Raw genomic sequence first — 23,236 nt, forward strand, 5'->3', positions numbered from 1 at the left:
TTATGAGGCCAATAGTTAACAAATTTGCAGTCGGTTTTGTATGCATAGAAACATGTACATGTACGATGCAATTTTAACAATCGGTTACATCTTTGTCTCGTAACTTGCTACTGTAACATTTGTAGCCTGAACGAGTAACAGATGGTGGGAATGCTTGTACATGTAATTTTCTTTTAAATAAAGATTTGCGAAATTCACAATATTCGCAATTTTGTGTATGACATCAAAAGGTGTTGAAGGGTATACCATCTAGGTGCAGTATGGGGAATTTACTGGTATCTTTACAAACCTGAACAACCTTTCAACAGATTTTCTGATTTTCTCAAAGTTTCGCCAGGTGTTTCACATGTTTGTTTGTTTTTTGTGCATTCATTTAAAAAAAAAGAAAATAAAAAAAATCAGGAAATTCCCTTTTGAGGTCAATAATAATAATAATAATGGTGATAATAATAATAATAATTAATGATAATAAAATAACACTTATATAGTTAAGCGCAAGACGTGGCAAATTTGCCGACAGTTTTGTATGCATAGACATGTAGGCCGTACGATTAATTTTTCAACAACCAATTACATTATTGTCTCTTAATTTGCTACTGTGTGAGTGTAGCTTGTACATCGTATGTTTCCACATACAAGTGTACGAATTCATGTTTCTTCTTTCTTCCCGGTTGCTGTTTAACCTACATGTATACATTCACTGGGCTGTTGTGGGAGAAAGTAAAAAAAAAAGAAAAAAGAAGAGGAGGTACTATGGTTCATGTACAGATGTACATGTTACTGAATCTGGGTTTAACGAGGGAGGGTTCAAAAATTTCTAAGCAATACACTATATACAATGTATGTGATAAACAATAGGATGTGTAAATGACTGTACAATGATTTAAACTTGTCTATGGAGATGGACCATTCATCGAATCCATTTTTTGACTGGGCCTTAATTTTTTAATTGCGTTGTTCTGCAATGAGGCTTGGTGCAATTTACACACACACACACACACACACACACACACACACACATATATATATATATATATATATATATATATATATATATACATACACACACATGTGTATTAATATTATACATGTACATGTATAAAGTACATAATCTTGAATGCACTATAAATTATATGTAGGCGTACTATCTGGAGAGCACATTGGCTAGAATAATGCATAAAAGGAGCATGTACGGTACCATTCTTTCTAGTTAGCAAAGACGTGCGTATCGTGTATTTATAACATACAACGTGTGTGTGTGTGTGTGTGTGTGTGTGTGTGTGTGTGTGTGTGTGTGTGTGTGTGTGTGTGTAGGACACATGTACTGGAGCATTTGTTTGACACGGTATTCCCCGTGCAATAAAAAAAAAAAAAAAAAAAAATATTGCTCACGGCCGTGAACTGCAATGTACAATGTATAGCAAAATCAATGAATGTCACAAATACCAATTCTACTGCTAGTAATCAAGAATCATGCTAGAAATACTGTACACTATTCAATGTAACTAAGATATACAGTGTATATGTATGTGTGTGTGTGTGAATGTAATTACACTGCTCAATGCATTGTATGCAGTTTGGTGCCTCACCACCACTTAGCATTTTTACAGGAGTATGATCTGCAATTCATTGATCGTGCATGCACGAATACAGACATGAATGACGTATGTTTGTGTGTGCGTGTGTATTTTAATATATTCATGTATACATATGTATATATATATATATACATACACATGCATACACATATAAAACACATACACATATTACAATTGTGTCCATTAGATCTGCATGTATGTCACAAGTACTAGTATTTTATAGCATACATGTCAACATAATGCAAGCAAACTGCTAACATCTCGTTATCAATGGTGTTATAAAAAAAAAAAATTACAGGTAGTGGGTAAGATATTTTCTATGTTTGTATGTGCGACAGCTCTCACACTGGTCCAAGTTATTTTCCTTCCTAGCCCAATCCCTGAAATATGAAAACAAAAACAAACATATATACATGTATATGTATACACGCGTATATATAATACCCAGATGCGGCATCACATGACCAGGCAACATTTGATTACATGTATTTCCACCTTGTGCTGAATCAGTATCAGAGGTGTTTGTTTTTAATACAAGTGTACTAGTATATGTATCTTGGCAACAAGGTTGTAAATACATGTACATGTACAAGTACCAGTAGACAAATACTGTACACATAGTCAATGAGTGGTAAACTGCTTCAAATAATTAGCCAGAAGTTTTAATCAAGGATGTTTTATTCTGCATATTTTGTTCTCTTCTCAAAAAATTAAAGAAAACCAAGCTGAATATCTGCATACAATGCAGACAGCACATACATTGAATATTTTAATGAAACAGCAATGATTTTGAAGGGAAAGGTAAAACGACAGCAGATTCACTACATTCACGGCGGTGTTAAAGGGGATGGCTAGTAACTGATCTGTGGGAATCAGTGGGAATGATTGTTCCAGTTCTTGTGGGATTCATTTAAGAGTACATTATATATCTATCGTTGTGTGAAAATCATTTGCTTCAGAGCGGTCTCATATTCAAGTAATGTGCAGTTTACTGTCCCGTCACTGTACAGGCATGCTAGCCTGGAAACATTAAACTGCGCATTACATGAATATGAGACCATTCTGAAGCAAACATTTTTTCACACAACAATAGACATACAATGTACTCTTAAATAAATCCCACAAGAACTGGAACAATCATCCCTCTCTCTCTTGCACTATTCTTATATGCTTGTATATATAAACATACAAACAAGTATTTATGTGCATACAGTAAACCTCACATTAGTCAATTAACACCTAAGTCAAAGTGATAGAGGTCCATGTTTTCCCTGTAACTGTATACAGTACATGTTATCATTGTAAAGCTAAATATTGCTTATACCTGTGTACTGATACGATTTATTCATCCACAATGAGGATATCATAATGCAATAGCGCCGCATAGGTCGTCAATGTTTTTTCTGTGATAAAAAACAAAAGACAAGACTTGAATGCTTTGCAATCGTCATTTGATGCTCTTCAGTGTCGACTAACACTAATCAAGCAGCGTGCTGTGTGTAGCTAAGCTTCAAAACACATTGTAGTATGACCTCGGATGCAACTCTGCTGCAGTGTTCTTCAATGGTATGTCCTTCACTATATCGTAACTGCCTGTCTAGGGGCCCCCAACAAACAATTACAATGTATCCTTTTATTTTCAAAGGTGTCTATGCACCATAAAATTTACCTGAATATCAAGGTAGACATACAATGTTTGAAATTTCTAGTGTTTTGGCCCTCAACAACCCTACCAAAAGGCATCTTGGGGACCATATGTACCTTTTAAATCACTCTGCCTCCCTAATCCCTGAAGTAATTCCTGCCAAATCTAATCACAGTACTTTTTGGAGAAAATGATTAAAGGGTTTCAATTTTCCCATCATTTCTTTCCTTCTAGATCGATATTGCTCTAGGATATTCCTTACCATACTTATGGCTTGAGAATGATGCACAGGAAACCTTGTGTAAGTTGACATTGCAAGAGTCAACAAATCGTGCAAGTCGGCACAATGAAAATGTCCCAATTATATTTCTTTTATTTTGTTGTAATATCTTGTTGACTTCTGCATGAGTCAACATTTTGCATTAAATGACAAGATTTTCTCCTGCCCTGTTGCATGTCAACTTGTGTCAGTGAAATTACCACATGGATTTATTCATACAAAGTACAGTGACCTTTGACCTTCAATTGTATGGCTACTATCGGGTTTGTCCCAAAACTTGTCAGTTTCTACCCTGTGTATCAACTGAACATTCCTTGCTAATACGGGGGACACTTCTTCTTCTTCTTCTTCTGATATTTGACCTGACCTTTCACTTTTCACCAATATGATTTCAAAAAAATAACTGCCAATTTCTTAAATTCATACTTTGTACCATATTCATTACCACTAGATCAATCTAAACTAATATGCAGCAGAAAGTGCCATGTTTAGTCAAAATCAAGTCAATGTTGACTTCTGCTTATGTGAATAAGTCTACAAATTATAAACTTAGGAATACTGGGATCAAAATACGTATTACAGTTGTTCAATCACTTTATTTTTCATACCATTCCAGCTTCTAAGCTCCTTCCTGAAAATTTAACATTCTTTCTTACATGATGTCACACAGGTCTTCACATCAACAGAAATTATCATGGAATGAAATTTCACACGACTAGAATTGGATGTCAGGGGCCCTTTAAATCTAATCAGCACATCTACACCCCATGTAGCTTACCTTGACCAGGTACCCAGAAAATATACTGAATGTTGCTGTTGTTGTTTTTTCTTTCTGAGCTAAGAAAATGAGATCTAGGACGGAGAGACAGGTGGACAACCCAAAAATATTATGTCCCTGGCAATCTTCAGCAACCCTCACGACAGAGACATAAACAGAGAAATAGCTCATACTGTAGCCATACCTCAACCAAGCCACTCAAATCGGATGAGCGAAAACTCTGCTGTTGCCACATTATAAGGTCATATAATCTGACATTAAAACCTGATCTTTACGTGACTCCGTCCCATCATCAGTGAATTGCACTGCTACAAGGACCATGTACAATAAAACCTGAAGTGATATTTGCTCTAGATGGGCCGACTCGAAAAAAGGACCTATGAACTTTGACTGTGATTGATGTTTAGCCTCAACTGACAAAGGATCTGGAATTTTATTGCCTACAGCATATAAATCTTAGGCAAATAAAAAGACAACTTGTCTATCAGTGACACAGTGAAATACATAGAAATCCTGATGTGAAGGAAATGGCAGTGAAGGCAAACAGTTAAAAAGACACACACACAAAAAATTAAGAAATGTGCAAAACATTCTTTTAAAAAAGGAAATAAACAAAATAATTCTCATCCACACTGATATTCATCAGAATAGTCTACACAGCAGTTCATCTTTCAAAACAAAATTACTCTTGAAATCAGACTGAAAAAAAATCTAATGTACTTTAACAATAATTCTGGTCTAAAATGTAAGAGGGATGTCTGGTTTCTGCTGCTGAATAGCCATTTACCAGCTCACATTAGATCTATAGAACTATTTTTTTTCTATATCCATGTAACAACATTCACATTTCAGAACAAAAACATTCTGCAAGCACTGTGGCTTGAAATGAATATTTGCTGTGATACAATATTATAAGTGTATAATCATAAACATAATATGAACTTAAATACATGTACTAGAATTGTAGGCATTGAAAGAAAATACATGTGCAATGAAATAGACTAGAACAAAGAAATGGACAGCAACTACAATTCGATAAAAGGAGTGTAAATAGAAGACTGTAGAGAAAAAGAAAAAATGGCCTAAATATCCAATCAAATGCATGAGGATAAGAACAAAGACCTGTTTACAGTGCGGGGCTGGGCCGAGCCCCGCAATTTTGTCCGTTAACACTGCCGGGCTCGGCCGCACTTTTGATTCAAGCCTTTCAATATTTTGTCGTAGTGGCGCTCTGCTTGTAAACAAACACAATTTGGTATTGTCTGGTTTGCAGACCCTTTGCCAACTGAATTCCGTTGTATGGGCAAAGGCCTTTGCCGAAGGAAAAAATCCTTTGCAGGACAAAACCACCTTAAACCTTTGGAAGCCAGACTAAAATTGGCGGCGCATTTGGCCCAGTTTGCGTTTCAACAGAGAAAAGGCCGGGCTCACCCGCGGCTCGGCCGCAGCCGAGACCACCTCCAGAGCGAGGCCAAATGCGAGGCCAATTTGGGCCTCGCATTTGGCCTTTTGCGCGTTTACACTGAAGCGGGGCTGGGCCGAGCCGCGGCCAAGCCGCGGCCGAGCCTCGCACTGTAAACGGGGTCAAAGTGGCTGTAGGCTGGAGGTTCAACTGTCAGAAATACACTGCACTGGAGAAATACTAATCACCATTAACTGCTCTTTTCAGGGGATAATCTCAAGACAAATAAAGAGAAGAAAAATGAATGCACAACACATTTTTTTTTTTCACTCTAAAATGTGAAATCTTTATAATGTGGAGACATCTTGCCACTGGAAAAAAAAAATATATAAAGCAATCGCACCAGTCCATATGCATTCCTGTATGTGTTTAAGAGCGAGAGAGAGAGAAAGTTTTTATTTCCTGATTTCTATTCTTTTGGGGGGAGATGATGGGGAGTTAATGTTACCCAAAACACTCCAACATGCTACTTCATTCATCCAGAATCCCTGCAAGCCAGTCTTCTGGGTCTCCATCATCTGTTCTCACTGGTAATTCAGTAGATGCTTCTGTATAGAGGAAAACAGCAAAATATAAAGCTTCATGTAACATGTTATCACCACATAAAACCATGTCATATCCACAGTCAACCTCGCCTAAGTCAAATCTATTTGGACTGAAGAAATAGCTTCGACTTATGAGGGATTAAAATCAATAGAATATAAAGAGAAGAGGACTTGAAAAGATCTTTGACTTGGGCAATTATTCGACTTGTGCCAGGCCAACTTAAGCAAGGTTGACTGTATTCTCATTTCATTAGTCATTACCAGAGCATAAATTTTTCACAATTTAATACTTGTTTCAATTTGACTTACCTTGTAGTATTTCTCATCCACAAATTGAAATCCTGAAATGTTTCATGGAAAAAAAGCCTAGATTCTGAGCATGAGTATACTTTCACAGTGCCCCTAGCAACTTTGGTTCTGGAAGATCTCTAGTTCTAAAGTGGTAAAATTGTATATGGTCTGTGTAGTTATCTTGACCTTAGTTACAGATAACTTTAACAATAGTGAATGAACTTCGAATCCAAGGATTGGTGAAATTTTTGATGAAGTTTTGAGATGCATTTACGAGTTTCTTGATGTCATCAATTTTTGGCATGGCAGTAAAAACAAGGGAAAATTTCCAAATCATGCGAAAATTTTAGCATATCATTGCCAAATACTGCTCAAGTGGACCACCCTGTGTTAGTATTCTGGCAGTCCCACAATTTGACAAAAGTGGCCTAGGTTTACTTACTCCTCGTTTATTTTTTCAGCCATCATCAACTTTTAAATGCAATTTCAAAGCCATGAAACTATAATCATCTGTCACATTGCTCTCTGAATTTACATTGAATGAATCCAATCATTACGGAAAAGCATCATTAATGTGTAAATTTCAAATATCAAGCACATGAAACACAACAGGGGAAAAGGCGAAAAAGAAAAAAAACATAAAATAGGTGTACTTTGTAAGCGCAAGCATGAACTCTATTTGGTGTAGTATTAATTGGCATGTTCCTGACAGATACACTGTACCTTGAGCATTCACACCATACCAGTCACTCCTCTTACCAGTAATATTGGACTCTGCTATTGATGCTGCAGGTACCTCAGACATCTCTTCAGCATCAGACACAACTGTCCCTTGTCCATTACTCCTTCCACTTTCTAAGTCCACATCCCTTCGACAATCAACTATGGGAGCAGCAGTCTCTGATGCCGAACTCCTATCTATGCTTCTCTCCTGCTGCTGAAATTCATCTCTGATTTTATAGCATTCACCTTCACTTTGTGCAGTCCTGTCTGTGCAATGTTCCACACTTACTTCCTCCACTTGTTCACTGCAGTCACTATTTGCTTCAGCACAATCCTCCTGTGTAGTGTGTTTATCACATTCAGCTGCTTTTCTGGCTGCTTTCTCATGCTTTTCTCGCGACAACTGTTCCCTAAATCTCGCAGAATGATAATCTGCATCTGCATTAATTTTGTCTAACATATCTTTCTGCAAAGAGAGAAGAGACGAAAGTGCATAAATATTTTGTCTAACATATCTTTCTGCAAAGAGAGAAGAGACGAAAGTGCATAAATAGTTTAACAACATATCTCCTACAGAGACTATGCACCTTTAACATTTACAGACATACCACAATGTATCTGAGCACATCAAATGCAAAATCAAACCATTTGCATCATGTTTCTTTAGAATCAGGAGAAAACACCAAATCCAGGGAGATTGACATGTGCGGTGTCACCTCATTTACCTCTTCACATGAAATCGTCTTTAACCAATGCATTATCAGATTAAATGGCAGGGAGGTTCCAAAGTGTAATAAGAAGGTACTCGAGTGTCATTTACAGTTAAATGACAAATAAATAAATGACAACAAAACTAAATTACAAATCTTAAAATACAAAAATTTAAAAAAAATTAAAAAATCTCAAATCAAGGAGGCTTCTGAAAACATTTTCTTGTCAGGAAACGAGGATATTTTCAGGATGCCTCCTCAGAGAAGCAAAGGTCAGAGAGCAGCTAGGCGTGAGATTACGCAAAGACATTCTAGATTTCTGAGGTGGACTGTGACCATGTCCATCCATCCCTAAGAGCTACCTTACTACATTGTACGTCTTATTGCTTAGGACCACAGAAGACAATTTATAAACATGACTTTATTTAAAGCATAACAAAAAGAAATTCAAAATATGCAGGCATACCATTCACAATATACTTCCATTTCCCCCCCCCCCCTTTTATTGCACGTTTGTGGTGCAATCCCACTGTTCAAGTATAATTACAAAATACACAGCTAATACTGGTAGCAACTTATCAGCTGATTGCTTGTCATCTATAAATAGCACCATCCCTGCACAGCTTTACTTGCTTGTGCATTCAAACATGCATGTGTTGTGTGTAAACAAGTGTGCTTGTTAAACACAGTAGCAATGAGCTTTGTATTCTTTGTGTATAACAAAGTTTTACACATGTACAGAAGTACTGGTATATCTCACTCAGAGATGAAGCAGTCACAGATGTATATCATCATATAATGCTGGCTATGCGTTAGAGACTTTGCCAACTCATCAATCAAGCCGAGATGAAAAAGGGGAAAAGGCTTAATCACTTCCAATGTCCAATAAGTCTATCAAAGTGACTTTTATCAATGAAGGCTATTGTGCAATTCATAGAGACCTACTTCCAAAGCAGAGCCTCTACTGCACGCAGTAATTTCATTTTCAAATGACTATGCTCCAGTGGGATTAGCCCATACATTGTATGTTACCTTGTCACAAAATGGTATGCAATAAGTTCATGATTAATAAGAATTTGATGGCCCACTCACCTCAAAGTACTTCTCAGGTATGTCAAGTCGTTTGTGAAGTGGAGTTGCTTTGAGATAATCTGCAACCTCTTTGAAGTTGATTGTAAAGAGCTTATTGATGGCCTCCATTTCAGTCTGCAAACACAGGAAAAGAGCAAGATGTGTTATAACAACAATCACTATGAATACATGACACATAGCATCTACATTTTATCAAGCATAATGTTTGCAGAAAGTAAACTCCATTACACCTACCTGTGGATACAATTAATGAGTTCTGGGGCATACCTACTGTCAGGGAGATCATACATTATTAGCATTTCAAAATGAAATAAGCAGAATTGAAAAGGGAAAGGGACCATGGAAAGGCATTTGAAACTATGGCCAGACAAGGGATATCATACTATGACATTGACTCTATGAGAATTCTCAGCCTGGAGAGTTAATACTGCTTCATGAGTAGAATTCATCTAGTTGTTCAAACAAACTGGAACCCTGTGATACTGCTATTGAAAGCTGACTACCGTACATAAAGCATAACATCTCTGAGCTAGCCATCTTCCAAGCAGAACTTCCAGGATACTCCAACAACTTGAGGGCCTGTCCTGACCTTGTCCTAGAACTTGTGTGCACGACCACTCTGCTTCACAAAACCCCCATGTGCCTGTCGAGTACCGACATTCCAGAAGGCCTTACTTGGGTGATGGGAGCCACTCTTGCTTCTCTGCTGGAATGGCTTCCCTCTCCTTCCTCGCCGTGGTGTTCTCCGACAGGGACAGTTAGCAGCCCTTCGTCTACCTTCACAAAGCCGTCCATTGTGAAGCTTCCATGGATTGCCATGCAGTTGAGCCAGGTGCACTCAGAGGCTCAGATACTCACTGTGAGGCACTCTTAAGGCATGGTCGTTACATCCACGTACATGTATTAAAGGATGGTGCATGATTTTCAGCAATACTGTGGCGCAGACCAGGTGCTATTGCTCCTTAACTATTTCTCGGGGCAGATCATAAATAATTCTTTTGACTGCATGGTCACAGAACATTGTCCAGATACTCTCAATTTTTCTTTATTAATTTCCCTTGTCTGGAGTGGGGTGGTGATTCACTTCTCGGGGAGTCCCCTGCTGCCAACATGCTCTTCTCCTCTAGATGATGTATGTGTAGTACTTGTTAGGTGCTTCACATCATTCCCTGACCAGTGGTATTAAATGCTGGTTGCAGTATGAACTCCAGAGTGCTTACGGAAATGGTAGAACCTTTTTCTTTCTTTCTTTACAGCAAAAGATGGTAAAACTTTGATGTTGCTCCATGTTGCTAGCCACTGGTATATCTGCATCCCATTCTAGAGACACTGCATGGAGGCAATGTCTCCAATCAAAGGTGCAGCTGACAGATGGATGGCTGGATGAACTACTCAATGACAACGTTTCCTCACTTGCTGATCACAGTTCCTTGAATCACAGTGTGCCACTTTTGCATGCAGCTTCCCTCCAAATTAGCTGGATACGATGCTGCGGGTCACAGGTTATTTGCCAGCCTCTGGTGTTCTCTGCATTTGGGCTTGTTCTTTGAGAGAGGGTCTAGCTTGAGAAGGTGACAAATGGCAAAGACAGGCTCAGCTGCACATTGCTAATGGTCAATTCCACGGAAAGGTTGCATTTTATGAAAATCAAACTATTGAGTATAGATGATTAATGAAGCTTAATTAGATGATCTGGTATTGTTTACTCAAAGCAGCCTTTCACAACGGATATTTTGATACCTCATTTGTGAACATCGGTGAACGTGGAGTGGAGTTATGTCCGAAAAACCTTCATTTTTCATGAAAATTGCCAATTTTTGCAGAATTTATGTATCATTTCTGATACACTATTATGACTATAATGCAGCTTGTGTAATTCTCAGATGGCTTATTTTCTGAATGTTCTTTGGTCATAGATTGGTTTTATGATGTTCTAGAACTTGTTCCGGCATCAGTAGATATTATTCTCTCAATCTCAAAATGTGGTAGTTGATAGCGTCCCATAAGTCACGTTTTTGTGTCCCATCAGTCACACTGGTTTTCCTTATCCTGCTACTGTAACAATGAGTAGATATTCATACCACTTGGCTCAGGGTAAGCACCAACCCTTTGCTACATTCAGGAAAGAAAATATCTTTCCAGAGACTCTGTGTGTAAGAATATTTCAGAACTTACTTTCCCATGTGAAAAACGGTGGTCCTCACTTGTCCCATAAGTCACAACAGCAATTTTTCGTTGCTGTACGTAATGCAATGATACTTTTCAAACTATGTATGGTGTTTTCATAAACTGTGATATGATCGATCTAACCATGAACTGAGAAAAACGCATTTGATGTAATTATTTTCTCAGAATACTGGTTTGAAATTACCGAAAATTGTCACTTTGTCCCATAAGTCACAATGGAATTGACCTAATACCAAATCACCTAGTCATACGAATCTGAAAACATGGAACACCTCTAGCCATGGTGCAAACATACCAGTAACAACTCATCATTGCACAACAATGGGAAATCTGGAGCATATCTTTGTGTTTTCAGGAAGTCTCATAAGTCGTCCAAATTTGTACAATTGCTCAGTCTGATGATTTCTAACCATATCATCAACAATGTGTTTCACCCCTGCAGTAAATTTTCTTCTTTCTTAAGCCCACTATCCTCCTGTATGTAAATGTGATTTTTTTTTTCTTAAATCAAGGCAGATATTTGCAGCATCTCTCACTGAAATTGAGAAACAGGAAGAAAAAATATATGTAATGGAAGTTTTTGTAGCATAAATATCACACACAGTACTAATTTAAAATATGATATAAGAATCTCATGTACCTGGATCTCATCATCTTGAAGATCAAAGGTATCGTCTTTAAAATGGAACTGTTCTGCAGCACCAACTGTGTGAAGCAGAAGATAGAAAAGAAATATGTGAAGACATGTGCGATGGATTAACTTTTCAGAGCAAGATAACGTCCAACACAAGATAAAAAATAAAAGATAATGAGAACAACTTGTTTCTCTGTGAAATATTATTATCAAAACTAGAAAGCAGAAATTAGAAATGTTCACCACAGAAAAGGTATCATTACAACCTCTAACAAACAATCCATACTGGCATAACCACAAAGGATCACTATTCCAGTTTCTGTAAACACACTTACATTGTAAACAAACTGCATAGATGCACATCATAAAGGAGTTATTCATAGTGGATATATCAGAACATTATCACACCTTTTACACTCCCATGATACACAGATATTTGTTGAATAAATTATGAAAGAATCAACATACATTTTTACGTCAAATCTATTGATATGCTACACATTGTCATTTGGTTAAATCAGATTACGGCAGAATTATATTATTTTTCATTCTTTTCATCAAATTTAAAGGAATGGAACTCTAGAGCGTAATGGTCATGCTCACTGTACATGCCTCATCACTGGCCACTACTAGTCAAATGGTGTATGTACGTGTATGTACATTAGGTTTATCCTGGAAACATCTGTGCCAAGGGCAAAAACATTATGTGAGTACAAGACAAGGACCACAGGATGGAATCAAAGTGAGCATGAGATCTCATCAATCTAAAATCCTTGCGATTGTTAGAATGTCTCATTTCAACTGATCATACTAACCTGTCTGCATGATCAGAGACTGAAAATCAAGTCCTCTGGGTTTTGTGTTCAATGCCTCTCTCTCCTCCGAGTCTTCCATGGGGACGTCATATCGCAGCCAGTTGGATTCAATCTTGCGCTTTGAGTATTTCTATCACACAAAACAGATTAAATGATTGCAAGCATTGTATTTCCCTGAGAGGTTGTGTGTGTACATTCAATTCATTCTCTCTCAAAAGTAATACTCTTGCACAAATCAATTTATGCACTCTCTTATTAACCTATTCCATACTGAATTCTGAAATGCCCATAGACTTATCTTAATAACAATATACTGTAAAAGTGGAAATTTTCGCGGTGTTGAAATTTTTGCGCATTTCGCGCAACCAGAAGCCAGCGCAAAAATAAAAGCACGCGAATATTTTTGCTTGCCGTATGTTCGTGTACTTGGTGTCACGATTCCGCGGAATTAAAAACATGCGAAAGTCTTCTCACCCAGCAAAGCGCAAAAAATAAGTCGCGCGAAAATATCCACTTTTACAGTAGCCCGACCAGACGCTGTAATTACGCAGTGTACCTAGTACGCACAGCGACTAGGCTGTGTATAGTTACTTTTACAGTAGATCTACACAGGCCACCAGGTTCCCGTACGGACCTCCTGTTTATCCATGCATGAAAGTTACGACACAAAAATTATACCAATAATGATTCTGAATAGTCAATGCACTTGATCTTTCAAAACATAAATAACCCATATCACATTAAAGATGCATGCCATTAATGTTAGATTTCTACTTTACAAACTGAGGCATGCACCTCTTAACGTTAGAATCTCTATTACATATTTGAGTGCTAAGCTATGCTAAGTATTAAGGTAGATTGTACGAACCTTAACCGACGACGACAGGTCTTCTGCGATATACGTTGATGGACCAGATCTATTTTTATTACTGCCACTGGTACTGGTAACCATATGATGAGAGATGATTGGACTTCGTGACACATCCTTGCTATGCACTTGTGACTGATGACGGTCATCACTTAGCGCTGGCTTGCTAAGGTTGTCTTCTTGTTTCTCCTTCGATGATTTTCTAGCGCGTCCATGTTGTCCTTTTCGGTAATTGGCGCTTTTTTTCGCCTTGTGTTTGTCGGGTCTCATTTTGAGGTGACAACTAAACTGTCTGCTTAAGCAATGACGCCGAGTCAGGAAAGCGTCTGACTCTGAGATTACAAAACTTCAATTGCGGATGTAACGTTATCACAGCACAGCCAGCAGACAAAACATTCAATCTCCGCTTTCAACATGGAACCACAAAACGTTAAATTAAATACTTTTACTTGGTAGGGAATGCTGGTTTTCCGTGGGACGGTAGGACGACACTACGGTGCTGTTATCCTTCTGCGTGTGTTTAATTTGAATACTCTAAGATTAGAATTACGATGTGCCAGCTAGCTATCTGCATACATACGTTGCGCTCTTCGTCGTATAATTTAACCGATGTACCCCGGAACTTAACCGTTCATGTAAAAAAACCACACACAACAGGCCTCACGCTCCTAATTCAACTCGCGCATTGCCTACCGGGAAGGCAGTACAAAGATGAGGTAATGTTATTTTTTACCAAAAAAATCATTAAAAATCAGTCAAGTGGAAAATTGCCACTTTTGGTAGTGTTTGACATTGCTTGAGGACAGGAGCTTCTGCAGGTTATGAAGAAGTTGAATGAATCAGGGTTTTTGTATTTTTAATGATTTTTTATTGATGTATGAGGTAATTTGCTATTTTTATCATTTTTGAGAGTGACTGGATGACTAGTCTCGTATGGAGGCTCTTAACTTTTTTTAGAGCTGGACAACATCCCAAAATATGTTGTTTGCTTGAAAGCAGAGAAAATTTCCCTTCATCTACTTCAATTTAAAAAAATTCTACGATTCGATTGATTTTTTATGATTCATGGAATATGCTGCATTTAACACAGGTTTATATGGGAGCCCGGAAAAGGAGCGTGAGGCCTATACTGTGAGACTGGTAGGCAGTGGGCATGAGAGTCGTCTGCTAGAATGCGATGTTCTCGCCAGCAAACGGCGTGCAGAGTGTACGGGAAGGTTCCCGGGGTTACTGCCATGGTACCTGCTAGCTTAAATTCGGAAATATTCTTTAAGGGGTAAGTCAGACCACTAGTAAACAAGTGTAGTCCTATTTCTAAGGTAGCCCTTGCCCTCAACTCTTACCATAGAACTAAAGTTGAATCCATTGCCGACCCAAAGTTAGATTTCAGCCCCAATTAAATCAGATTCTAACCCCAAATTTAACCCTAACTAAGTAACATTAGCTTTTAAAACCCTTACCCTAACCCTAACCCAAACCCAAACCCTAACCCAACTCTAACCATAGCCCTAAAGTTGAATCCATTGCCGACCCAAAGTTAGATTTCAGCCCCAAATCAGATTCTAACCCCAAATTTAACCCTAGCTGTTAAAACCCTAACCCTAAAACCCTATTAACCCTAACCCTGTACTAACCCTAACCCTAACCTAACCCTAACCCTAACTAACCCTAGCCCTAACTAACCCTAACTAGCCCTAACTAGCCCTAACTAACCCTAACCCAAACCCTAACCCTAACCTAACCCTAACCCTAACCCTAATCCAAACCATAGCCCTAAATGCCAACCCAAAGTAAGATAATTCAGCCCAAAATCAGATTCTAACCCCAAATTTAACCCTAGCTGCCTAGTAATATGAACAAGGCTCAAATCTAACCCAGTCTAAGCTAGTGTAGAACTCTAGTCTAAAGTTAGACCGAGTAACTTACGCCCTAGCCCTCACCCTGCCTAGCTTCCCCTCGTCCTAACTGTGGGCCTATATCCTTAAGTTTACTTGTACACCTCAAAACTAGCACCCAGTGACAGTGTAACTGTATTATTTTCACTTTTACTGTGAAAATGGAGAGCTATGTGTGTAAAAACTGTGATGGACTGGCTTGGTCCCATGCAGACAGTGGTTTTTTGTGTTGGAAGTTTCCTTGCTGTACGAATTCATGTTCACGCACCAGCCATGTGCCATTTATTCACCACTCATGGTCTACACATTCACTCCATTGCATTTCATTCTAACAACGAACTCAGCATCATTCTCTCAGAAAAATGTAGTGCTATCAGTTTTCAAAGTGTCATAGTCATTTACTGACATTTAATGAATAATATATCTGTGTTGCAGGTTGTCATACACAATATTCTGGTCCTGGGTCTGAGGGAGCCAGCAGGTTTGTGCATGAACGTTTTTATACAACAGTGTTTGTTTCTTTCTTTCTTTCTTTCTTTTCTTTCTTTCTTTGTTGTTGTTTTTTGAGGGGGGGTGGTTTATGGCGACAAGCAAGAAGATTTGGATATGAATGCGGAAGAGTGGAGCAAACATTATTCCAAACAGTTAGAAATTAAGATGGACAAGAGTGCGGGTGATGATCCAGTGGTATGCTGGCTTTTTACAGGCCGAGTCAATAAGGCTGTGACCTTGTAAATGTGTTGGAATAATAATACTGGAGAACAGTGAATAAAGAACACTTGCATTCTGACTCCAGATCCAAGCAGTCAAGCATCTCACTAACCCCACAAAACATAAAATGTATAAACCTGTACTCATGCTCTCTGTTGTTGCCCTTATGTAGGGCCATTCTGTAGGCATGTCCTGGAAAACCCCCCCCCCCCCACATTTCCCATCCTATCTTATTCTATCCTTCATATTTTAACCTCTGAACTCTAATCCCTACCTTATATCGAGTTTTACAGTGATATATATTTTAAAAGTACATCATAGTATATTTATGGCCTGGTGGTGGGCTCAAATGCTCCATGGAACAGTGAAATTGAACTTCCCTTTCTTGCTCATTGAACTTAAATATTTATCTTGATATAATATGAATAATTATTTTGATATTTTGGGAGGTTTTCAGGGTATCCAGCATTTAAACCTTCAAATTGGACTGAATGAATGTCATTGAATTATTGTCTATTTGGGCCCTACATCCAATTTCACCGAACCCGAGGTATAATGCCAGCAAGGGTGCATTGATTGGATTTCAGTACATGGTGCATTGTATAGCTTGATGGGGTCCACTCTGCTGAAAACAAGCATGAAATGTAGAAAGTTTTATATCGTTGTAGTCGGAATTAATATCTCTACAAGATGAAAGCGTTCAAAAAGTGTTTGGAAGCACTTGACTGCTCTATAGGCCTCACGCTCCTAATTCAACTCGCGCATTGCCTACCGGGAAGGCAGTACAAAGATGAGGTAATGTTATTTTTTACCAAAAAAATCATTAAAAATCAGTCAAGTGGAAAATTGCCACTTTTGGTAGTGTTTGACATTGCTTGAGGACAGGAGCTTCTGCAGGTTATGAAGAAGTTGAATGAATCAGGGTTTTTGTATTTTTAATGATTTTTTATTGATGTATGAGGTAATTTGCTATTTTTATCATTTTTGAGAGTGACTGGATGACTAGTCTCGTATGGAGGCTCTTAACTTTTTTTAGAGCTGGACAACATCCCAAAATATGTTGTTTGCTTGAAAGCAGAGAAAATTTCCCTTCATCTACTTCAATTTAAAAAAATTCTACGATTCGATTGATTTTTTATGATTCATGGAATATGCTGCATTTAACACAGGTTTATATGGGAGCCCGGAAAAGGAGCGTGAGGCCTATACTGTGAGACTGGTAGGCAGTGGGCATGAGAGTCGTCTGCTAGAATGCGATGTTCTCGCCAGCAAACGGCGTGCAGAGTGTACGGGAAGGTTCCCGGGGTTACTGCCATGGTACCTGCTAGCTTAAATTCGGAAATATTCTTTAAGGGGTAAGTCAGACCACTAGTAAACAAGTGTAGTCCTATTTCTAAGGTAGCCCTTGCCCTCAACTCTTACCATAGAACTAAAGTTGAATCCATTGCCGACCCAAAGTTAGATTTCAGCCCCAATTAAATCAGATTCTAACCCCAAATTTAACCCTAACTAAGTAACATTAGCTTTTAAAACCCTTACCCTAACCCTAACCCAAACCCAAACCCTAACCCAACTCTAACCATAGCCCTAAAGTTGAATCCATTGCCGACCCAAAGTTAGATTTCAGCCCCAAATCAGATTCTAACCCCAAATTTAACCCTAGCTGTTAAAACCCTAACCCTAAAACCCTATTAACCCTAACCCTGTACTAACCCTAACCCTAACCTAACCCTAACCCTAACTAACCCTAGCCCTAACTAACCCTAACTAGCCCTAACTAGCCCTAACTAACCCTAACCCAAACCCTAACCCTAACCTAACCCTAACCCTAACCCTAATCCAAACCATAGCCCTAAATGCCAACCCAAAGTAAGATAATTCAGCCCAAAATCAGATTCTAACCCCAAATTTAACCCTAGCTGCCTAGTAATATGAACAAGGCTCAAATCTAACCCAGTCTAAGCTAGTGTAGAACTCTAGTCTAAAGTTAGACCGAGTAACTTACGCCCTAGCCCTCACCCTGCCTAGCTTCCCCTCGTCCTAACTGTGGGCCTATATCCTTAAGTTTACTTGTACACCTCAAAACTAGCACCCAGTGACAGTGTAACTGTATTATTTTCACTTTTACTGTGAAAATGGAGAGCTATGTGTGTAAAAACTGTGATGGACTGGCTTGGTCCCATGCAGACAGTGGTTTTTTGTGTTGGAAGTTTCCTTGCTGTACGAATTCATGTTCACGCACCAGCCATGTGCCATTTATTCACCACTCATGGTCTACACATTCACTCCATTGCATTTCATTCTAACAACGAACTCAGCATCATTCTCTCAGAAAAATGTAGTGCTATCAGTTTTCAAAGTGTCATAGTCATTTACTGACATTTAATGAATAATATATCTGTGTTGCAGGTTGTCATACACAATATTCTGGTCCTGGGTCTGAGGGAGCCAGCAGGTTTGTGCATGAACGTTTTTATACAACAGTGTTTGTTTCTTTCTTTCTTTCTTTCTTTTCTTTCTTTCTTTGTTGTTGTTTTTTGAGGGGGGGTGGTTTATGGCGACAAGCAAGAAGATTTGGATATGAATGCGGAAGAGTGGAGCAAACATTATTCCAAACAGTTAGAAATTAAGATGGACAAGAGTGCGGGTGATGATCCAGTGGTATGCTGGCTTTTTACAGGCCGAGTCAATAAGGCTGTGACCTTGTAAATGTGTTGGAATAATAATACTGGAGAACAGTGAATAAAGAACACTTGCATTCTGACTCCAGATCCAAGCAGTCAAGCATCTCACTAACCCCACAAAACATAAAATGTATAAACCTGTACTCATGCTCTCTGTTGTTGCCCTTATGTAGGGCCATTCTGTAGGCATGTCCTGGAAAACCCCCCCCCCCCCCACATTTCCCATCCTATCTTATTCTATCCTTCATATTTTAACCTCTGAACTCTAATCCCTACCTTATATCGAGTTTTACAGTGATATATATTTTAAAAGTACATCATAGTATATTTATGGCCTGGTGGTGGGCTCAAATGCTCCATGGAACAGTGAAATTGAACTTCCCTTTCTTGCTCATTGAACTTAAATATTTATCTTGATATAATATGAATAATTATTTTGATATTTTGGGAGGTTTTCAGGGTATCCAGCATTTAAACCTTCAAATTGGACTGAATGAATGTCATTGAATTATTGTCTATTTGGGCCCTACATCCAATTTCACCGAACCCGAGGTATAATGCCAGCAAGGGTGCATTGATTGGATTTCAGTACATGGTGCATTGTATAGCTTGATGGGGTCCACTCTGCTGAAAACAAGCATGAAATGTAGAAAGTTTTATATCGTTGTAGTCGGAATTAATATCTCTACAAGATGAAAGCGTTCAAAAAGTGTTTGGAAGCACTTGACTGCTCTATAGGCCTCACGCTCCTAATTCAACTCGCGCATTGCCTACCGGGAAGGCAGTACAAAGATGAGGTAATGTTATTTTTTACCAAAAAAATCATTAAAAATCAGTCAAGTGGAAAATTGCCACTTTTGGTAGTGTTTGACATTGCTTGAGGACAGGAGCTTCTGCAGGTTATGAAGAAGTTGAATGAATCAGGGTTTTTGTATTTTTAATGATTTTTTATTGATGTATGAGGTAATTTGCTATTTTTATCATTTTTGAGAGTGACTGGATGACTAGTCTCGTATGGAGGCTCTTAACTTTTTTTAGAGCTGGACAACATCCCAAAATATGTTGTTTGCTTGAAAGCAGAGAAAATTTCCCTTCATCTACTTCAATTTAAAAAAATTCTACGATTCGATTGATTTTTTATGATTCATGGAATATGCTGCATTTAACACAGGTTTATATGGGAGCCCGGAAAAGGAGCGTGAGGCCAACAGCAGCAAAGATAACTCACGGCATCGCAACGCGCATGCACCATGCACCCAGTACATACACACGTCGTCAGTAGAGGGCGGCAAAATCGTCAACGTTGTTGTTTGAGTTTATTAACGTTTAAAAAGAGGAAGTAGATTCCAATCGAATGATTGGTTGAGAGAGTCCATGTGACCAAAATCTATTTTGATGGAGATGCGATCGATGCCACATGTAACGAGAGTGTAGATAATTTTTGACTGAATCATTTCTTTATTCAAAAAAATGTTTATACACAACCAGGTCAATTATCCCTTTAGATAATTGCAGGTATATATCGAAAACTACAAATCACAATTTCAAGAACATACAATACAAATAACATTCGTGAGATTAATGCGCCAATATCAACAATAATATTTAACACTAACAAACATTATAACATTTATATCGATTCTATAAATATAATATTATATAAACGCCTGTATTTACATATCGGACATTATTTCATGGAACCTTCATACTCCGGACGAGCTAATGATCGGTCGATGTTCTGCACTTCTTTTTTTTTTCCGATTTCGTTTTATACAAAATCACAAATTTCATTAACTTTCCCAATAAGAAAATATCCGTGGTCCTAAAAACTATAGTGGGCCTTCTTTCAGTGTAATCTAATTCCATATTACATATAACCAATATGATAAAGGATTGAATAGTAGCAGGCTGTTTATTGACCCTGGGCCCTGTCGCATAAAAAGATGCAATCAAACATAAGTCAGAAATCAGCCAATCAGAATAGAGTAGTCACAGACTTATATTGCATTTGATCTAAACTCTTATATGACAGGGCCATGGTGAGTGATGATTGCAGACGTAACAATAAACTATCACCTGGATAAAATTGAGAAGCCGTGATTTGAAATAGTTTTTGAAGCCCAGAGGAAAGAATATTTTTTGAAAACAAAGAGTGCCAAAATTGAAATGAAGGAAATTAGCCACAAGACTAACAAGCGTTCTATAGGAGCGAAATGAGGAGGTACAATAAGGATTTGCACAGTTCGTTGCGACCCCCGGAAAAAAAAATCTATAAAACAAATACACATCATTATGTTTGGGCATCCGTGCCGTGGAATTACCTATTTGTACATAGTACCTTCAAAACAGTCCAAACGTTCAAGTCAGTGTTTTTCTAATTACTAACTCAACAGAATGGAAACTGATGCTGCACGACGAAAACTAAATTTGTTTATGACTTTTATAAATATCTTTGTAAAGCATTATACCGGTAATCATAATAGCACTCAAACAAAAAAGCACTCAAACAGCTACGTGCAGACAAGCACTTCACCCCCCCCCCCCCACACACACACACAATGCCATCATCACACATACACGCACAACCACAAAAGCGCGTGGAATTCCCCTGAAATTTATTCATTGCAGGCCTACGAATTGAGAATTGTAAATGCAGTCTGTGGTTAGAGAAGACATTAAAATGGCAACTTATAGCGTCTCTGATGTTGCAATACAAGTTTTTGCATAACCAAGGACCAGTCCAAATAAAAGTGCAGTGTATAAGTGAACGCACTGAGTATACTATGCATGAGTCAAATAGGTTCATTATAGTGAGTCGATTCGGGTATAGAGGAAAACTTTTTTCCTGCCAACACGGTCAGTCATGGATGGTTATAATAACCAGACATTTGCACGAATGAAATGATTTAACAGCATCTTATAAAATGAGGAAGCACTTTATTGATCAGATTTTGTATACGCTCTTGAACGCACCAGTAAAATACGTCCTCGGAATATAAGTTCAGGATCGACTTTGGCTAAAAAGCTATAAATTGTGTTTGTACTACTCTCACATTTCTGGTATAGCAGCAGTAAAGAGTTGCTATCATCTTCACCCCGAACATGTTGAATATCATGGATGAAACCAGGGAGGTGGGAAGTCTCTTTCCACCTCCCTGATGAAACGCATGTGTATAGAATGTTGGTTTCTTTGACTTTAATACATCTCCTTTCTTAGACGTTAGGGACTCTTTTGTGTGTAAGACAGCTTATCAGAACAATCGAATTACTATAGCAAAAACTTTATTAAAAAAAGAATGGTTTATTACGGCACCGTTCACAAATTCACAAATGCCCGGCTGTTGTCTTCGTAAAATTTACATTGTCAAAATACACTCTAGTCACTCAACAGACGATCAATCCAATTCACGAAACTCTTCAATCAGCACAAGGCAATACGTCCATATTAATTAGGATGAGTACACATGCTTTGCAAAAGCACCCTGCATATTGCGTGGATGGAATTACAGTATACAGGGGACAACAAATTCAGACTGATATGATGTAATCTTTTTTCCCCTTTTTGCATCAGTTCATTTTCTATTGACATTCTGTACCTGAGGGGCCCACATTCTACAAGCATTGCCTTTTTAGTGGGTCCCTCCATTTTTCGATATTTTGTGTAATGCTATATCGTCTATATCACTTCAGTCAATTTTCATTACAACATTATTTGTTACCCCAAGGTTCCACAATTATGTTCCTTTTCAATTTCACTTTGTTTTGATTATATATATGTAACCTTATTCTCTGTTACCAATGAAAGTGAAATGTTTATGTTCTTTTCGAAAAATGAAATAAAGTTTGAATTGAATTGAATTGAATTGAATTGAATTGAATTGAATCTACTAGTATAGTTCTTTCTGAATATAAGATATATGTCACATTAATGTTCAGACATGTCCGGTGGACTAATCTTATTTTCACTTCATCAGTCTTAGTGCAATTTATGTTTGCACATCCCCGCGTCATTGACATCATCTTCATTAAAGAGAGGCTGATCATTACGTAGTGAGGCATTAATCTATTGTCTTCCTACATTGTATCTGTGTGGCATATCCAGTTTGGCACATGCTTGAATTATTCTTGAGTGGCGGCATCGAACATGGGTTTAAAGTGACTAAGCCTGCTGTGACTCCATCTCCATCCCTGATCGCCACATGGTGAGGTTCCTCTGCAACATTCTAGCCAACAGGAGGTTCGTTCTGAAGACTAGTGATGGACAGTCCAGCAGACCACGCCAACTGCGGAATGGAGTTCCTCAAGGCTCTGTACTGTC

General features: G+C 38.2%; 1 protein-coding gene across 1 annotated transcript; it reads right to left on the reverse strand.

Annotated features, from left to right (window-relative positions):
• Positions 1-6,234: 6,234 nt before the first annotated feature.
• On the reverse strand, positions 6,235-9,899 carry LOC139717195 (uncharacterized). Its single transcript, XM_071628700.1, has 3 exons — positions 9,125-9,899; positions 7,359-7,788; positions 6,235-6,311 (listed from the first exon to the last, which is right to left on the reverse strand). The coding sequence occupies exons 1-3, from the start codon at positions 9,299-9,301 to the stop codon at positions 6,235-6,237; spliced, it is 684 nt and encodes a 227-aa protein (XP_071484801.1). The 5' UTR covers positions 9,302-9,899.
• Between the last annotated feature and the right edge of the window lie 13,337 nt (positions 9,900-23,236).

The sequence above is a fragment of the Diadema antillarum genome, unplaced genomic scaffold (assembly GCF_040938485.1).
Source record: "Diadema antillarum isolate AM-2024a unplaced genomic scaffold, OU_Dant_1.0 scf00000007, whole genome shotgun sequence".
Lineage (NCBI taxonomy): Eukaryota > Metazoa > Echinodermata > Echinoidea > Diadematoida > Diadematidae > Diadema > Diadema antillarum.

Bases quoted from the DNA above. Each gene is read 5' to 3' on its own strand.
- LOC139717195 (XM_071628700.1), bottom strand. From the start codon at position 9,301: ATGTGTCATGTATTCATAGTGATTGTTGTTATAACACATCTTGCTCTT. The intron at 7,789-9,124 runs GTGAGTGGGCCA...CTCTCTTTGCAG, and splicing joins TACCTGAGAAGTACTTTGAG to AAAGATATGTTAGACAAAAT. The intron at 6,312-7,358 runs GTAAGAGGAGTG...TCCTCTATACAG, and splicing joins AGCAGAGTCCAATATTACTG to AAGCATCTACTGAATTACCA.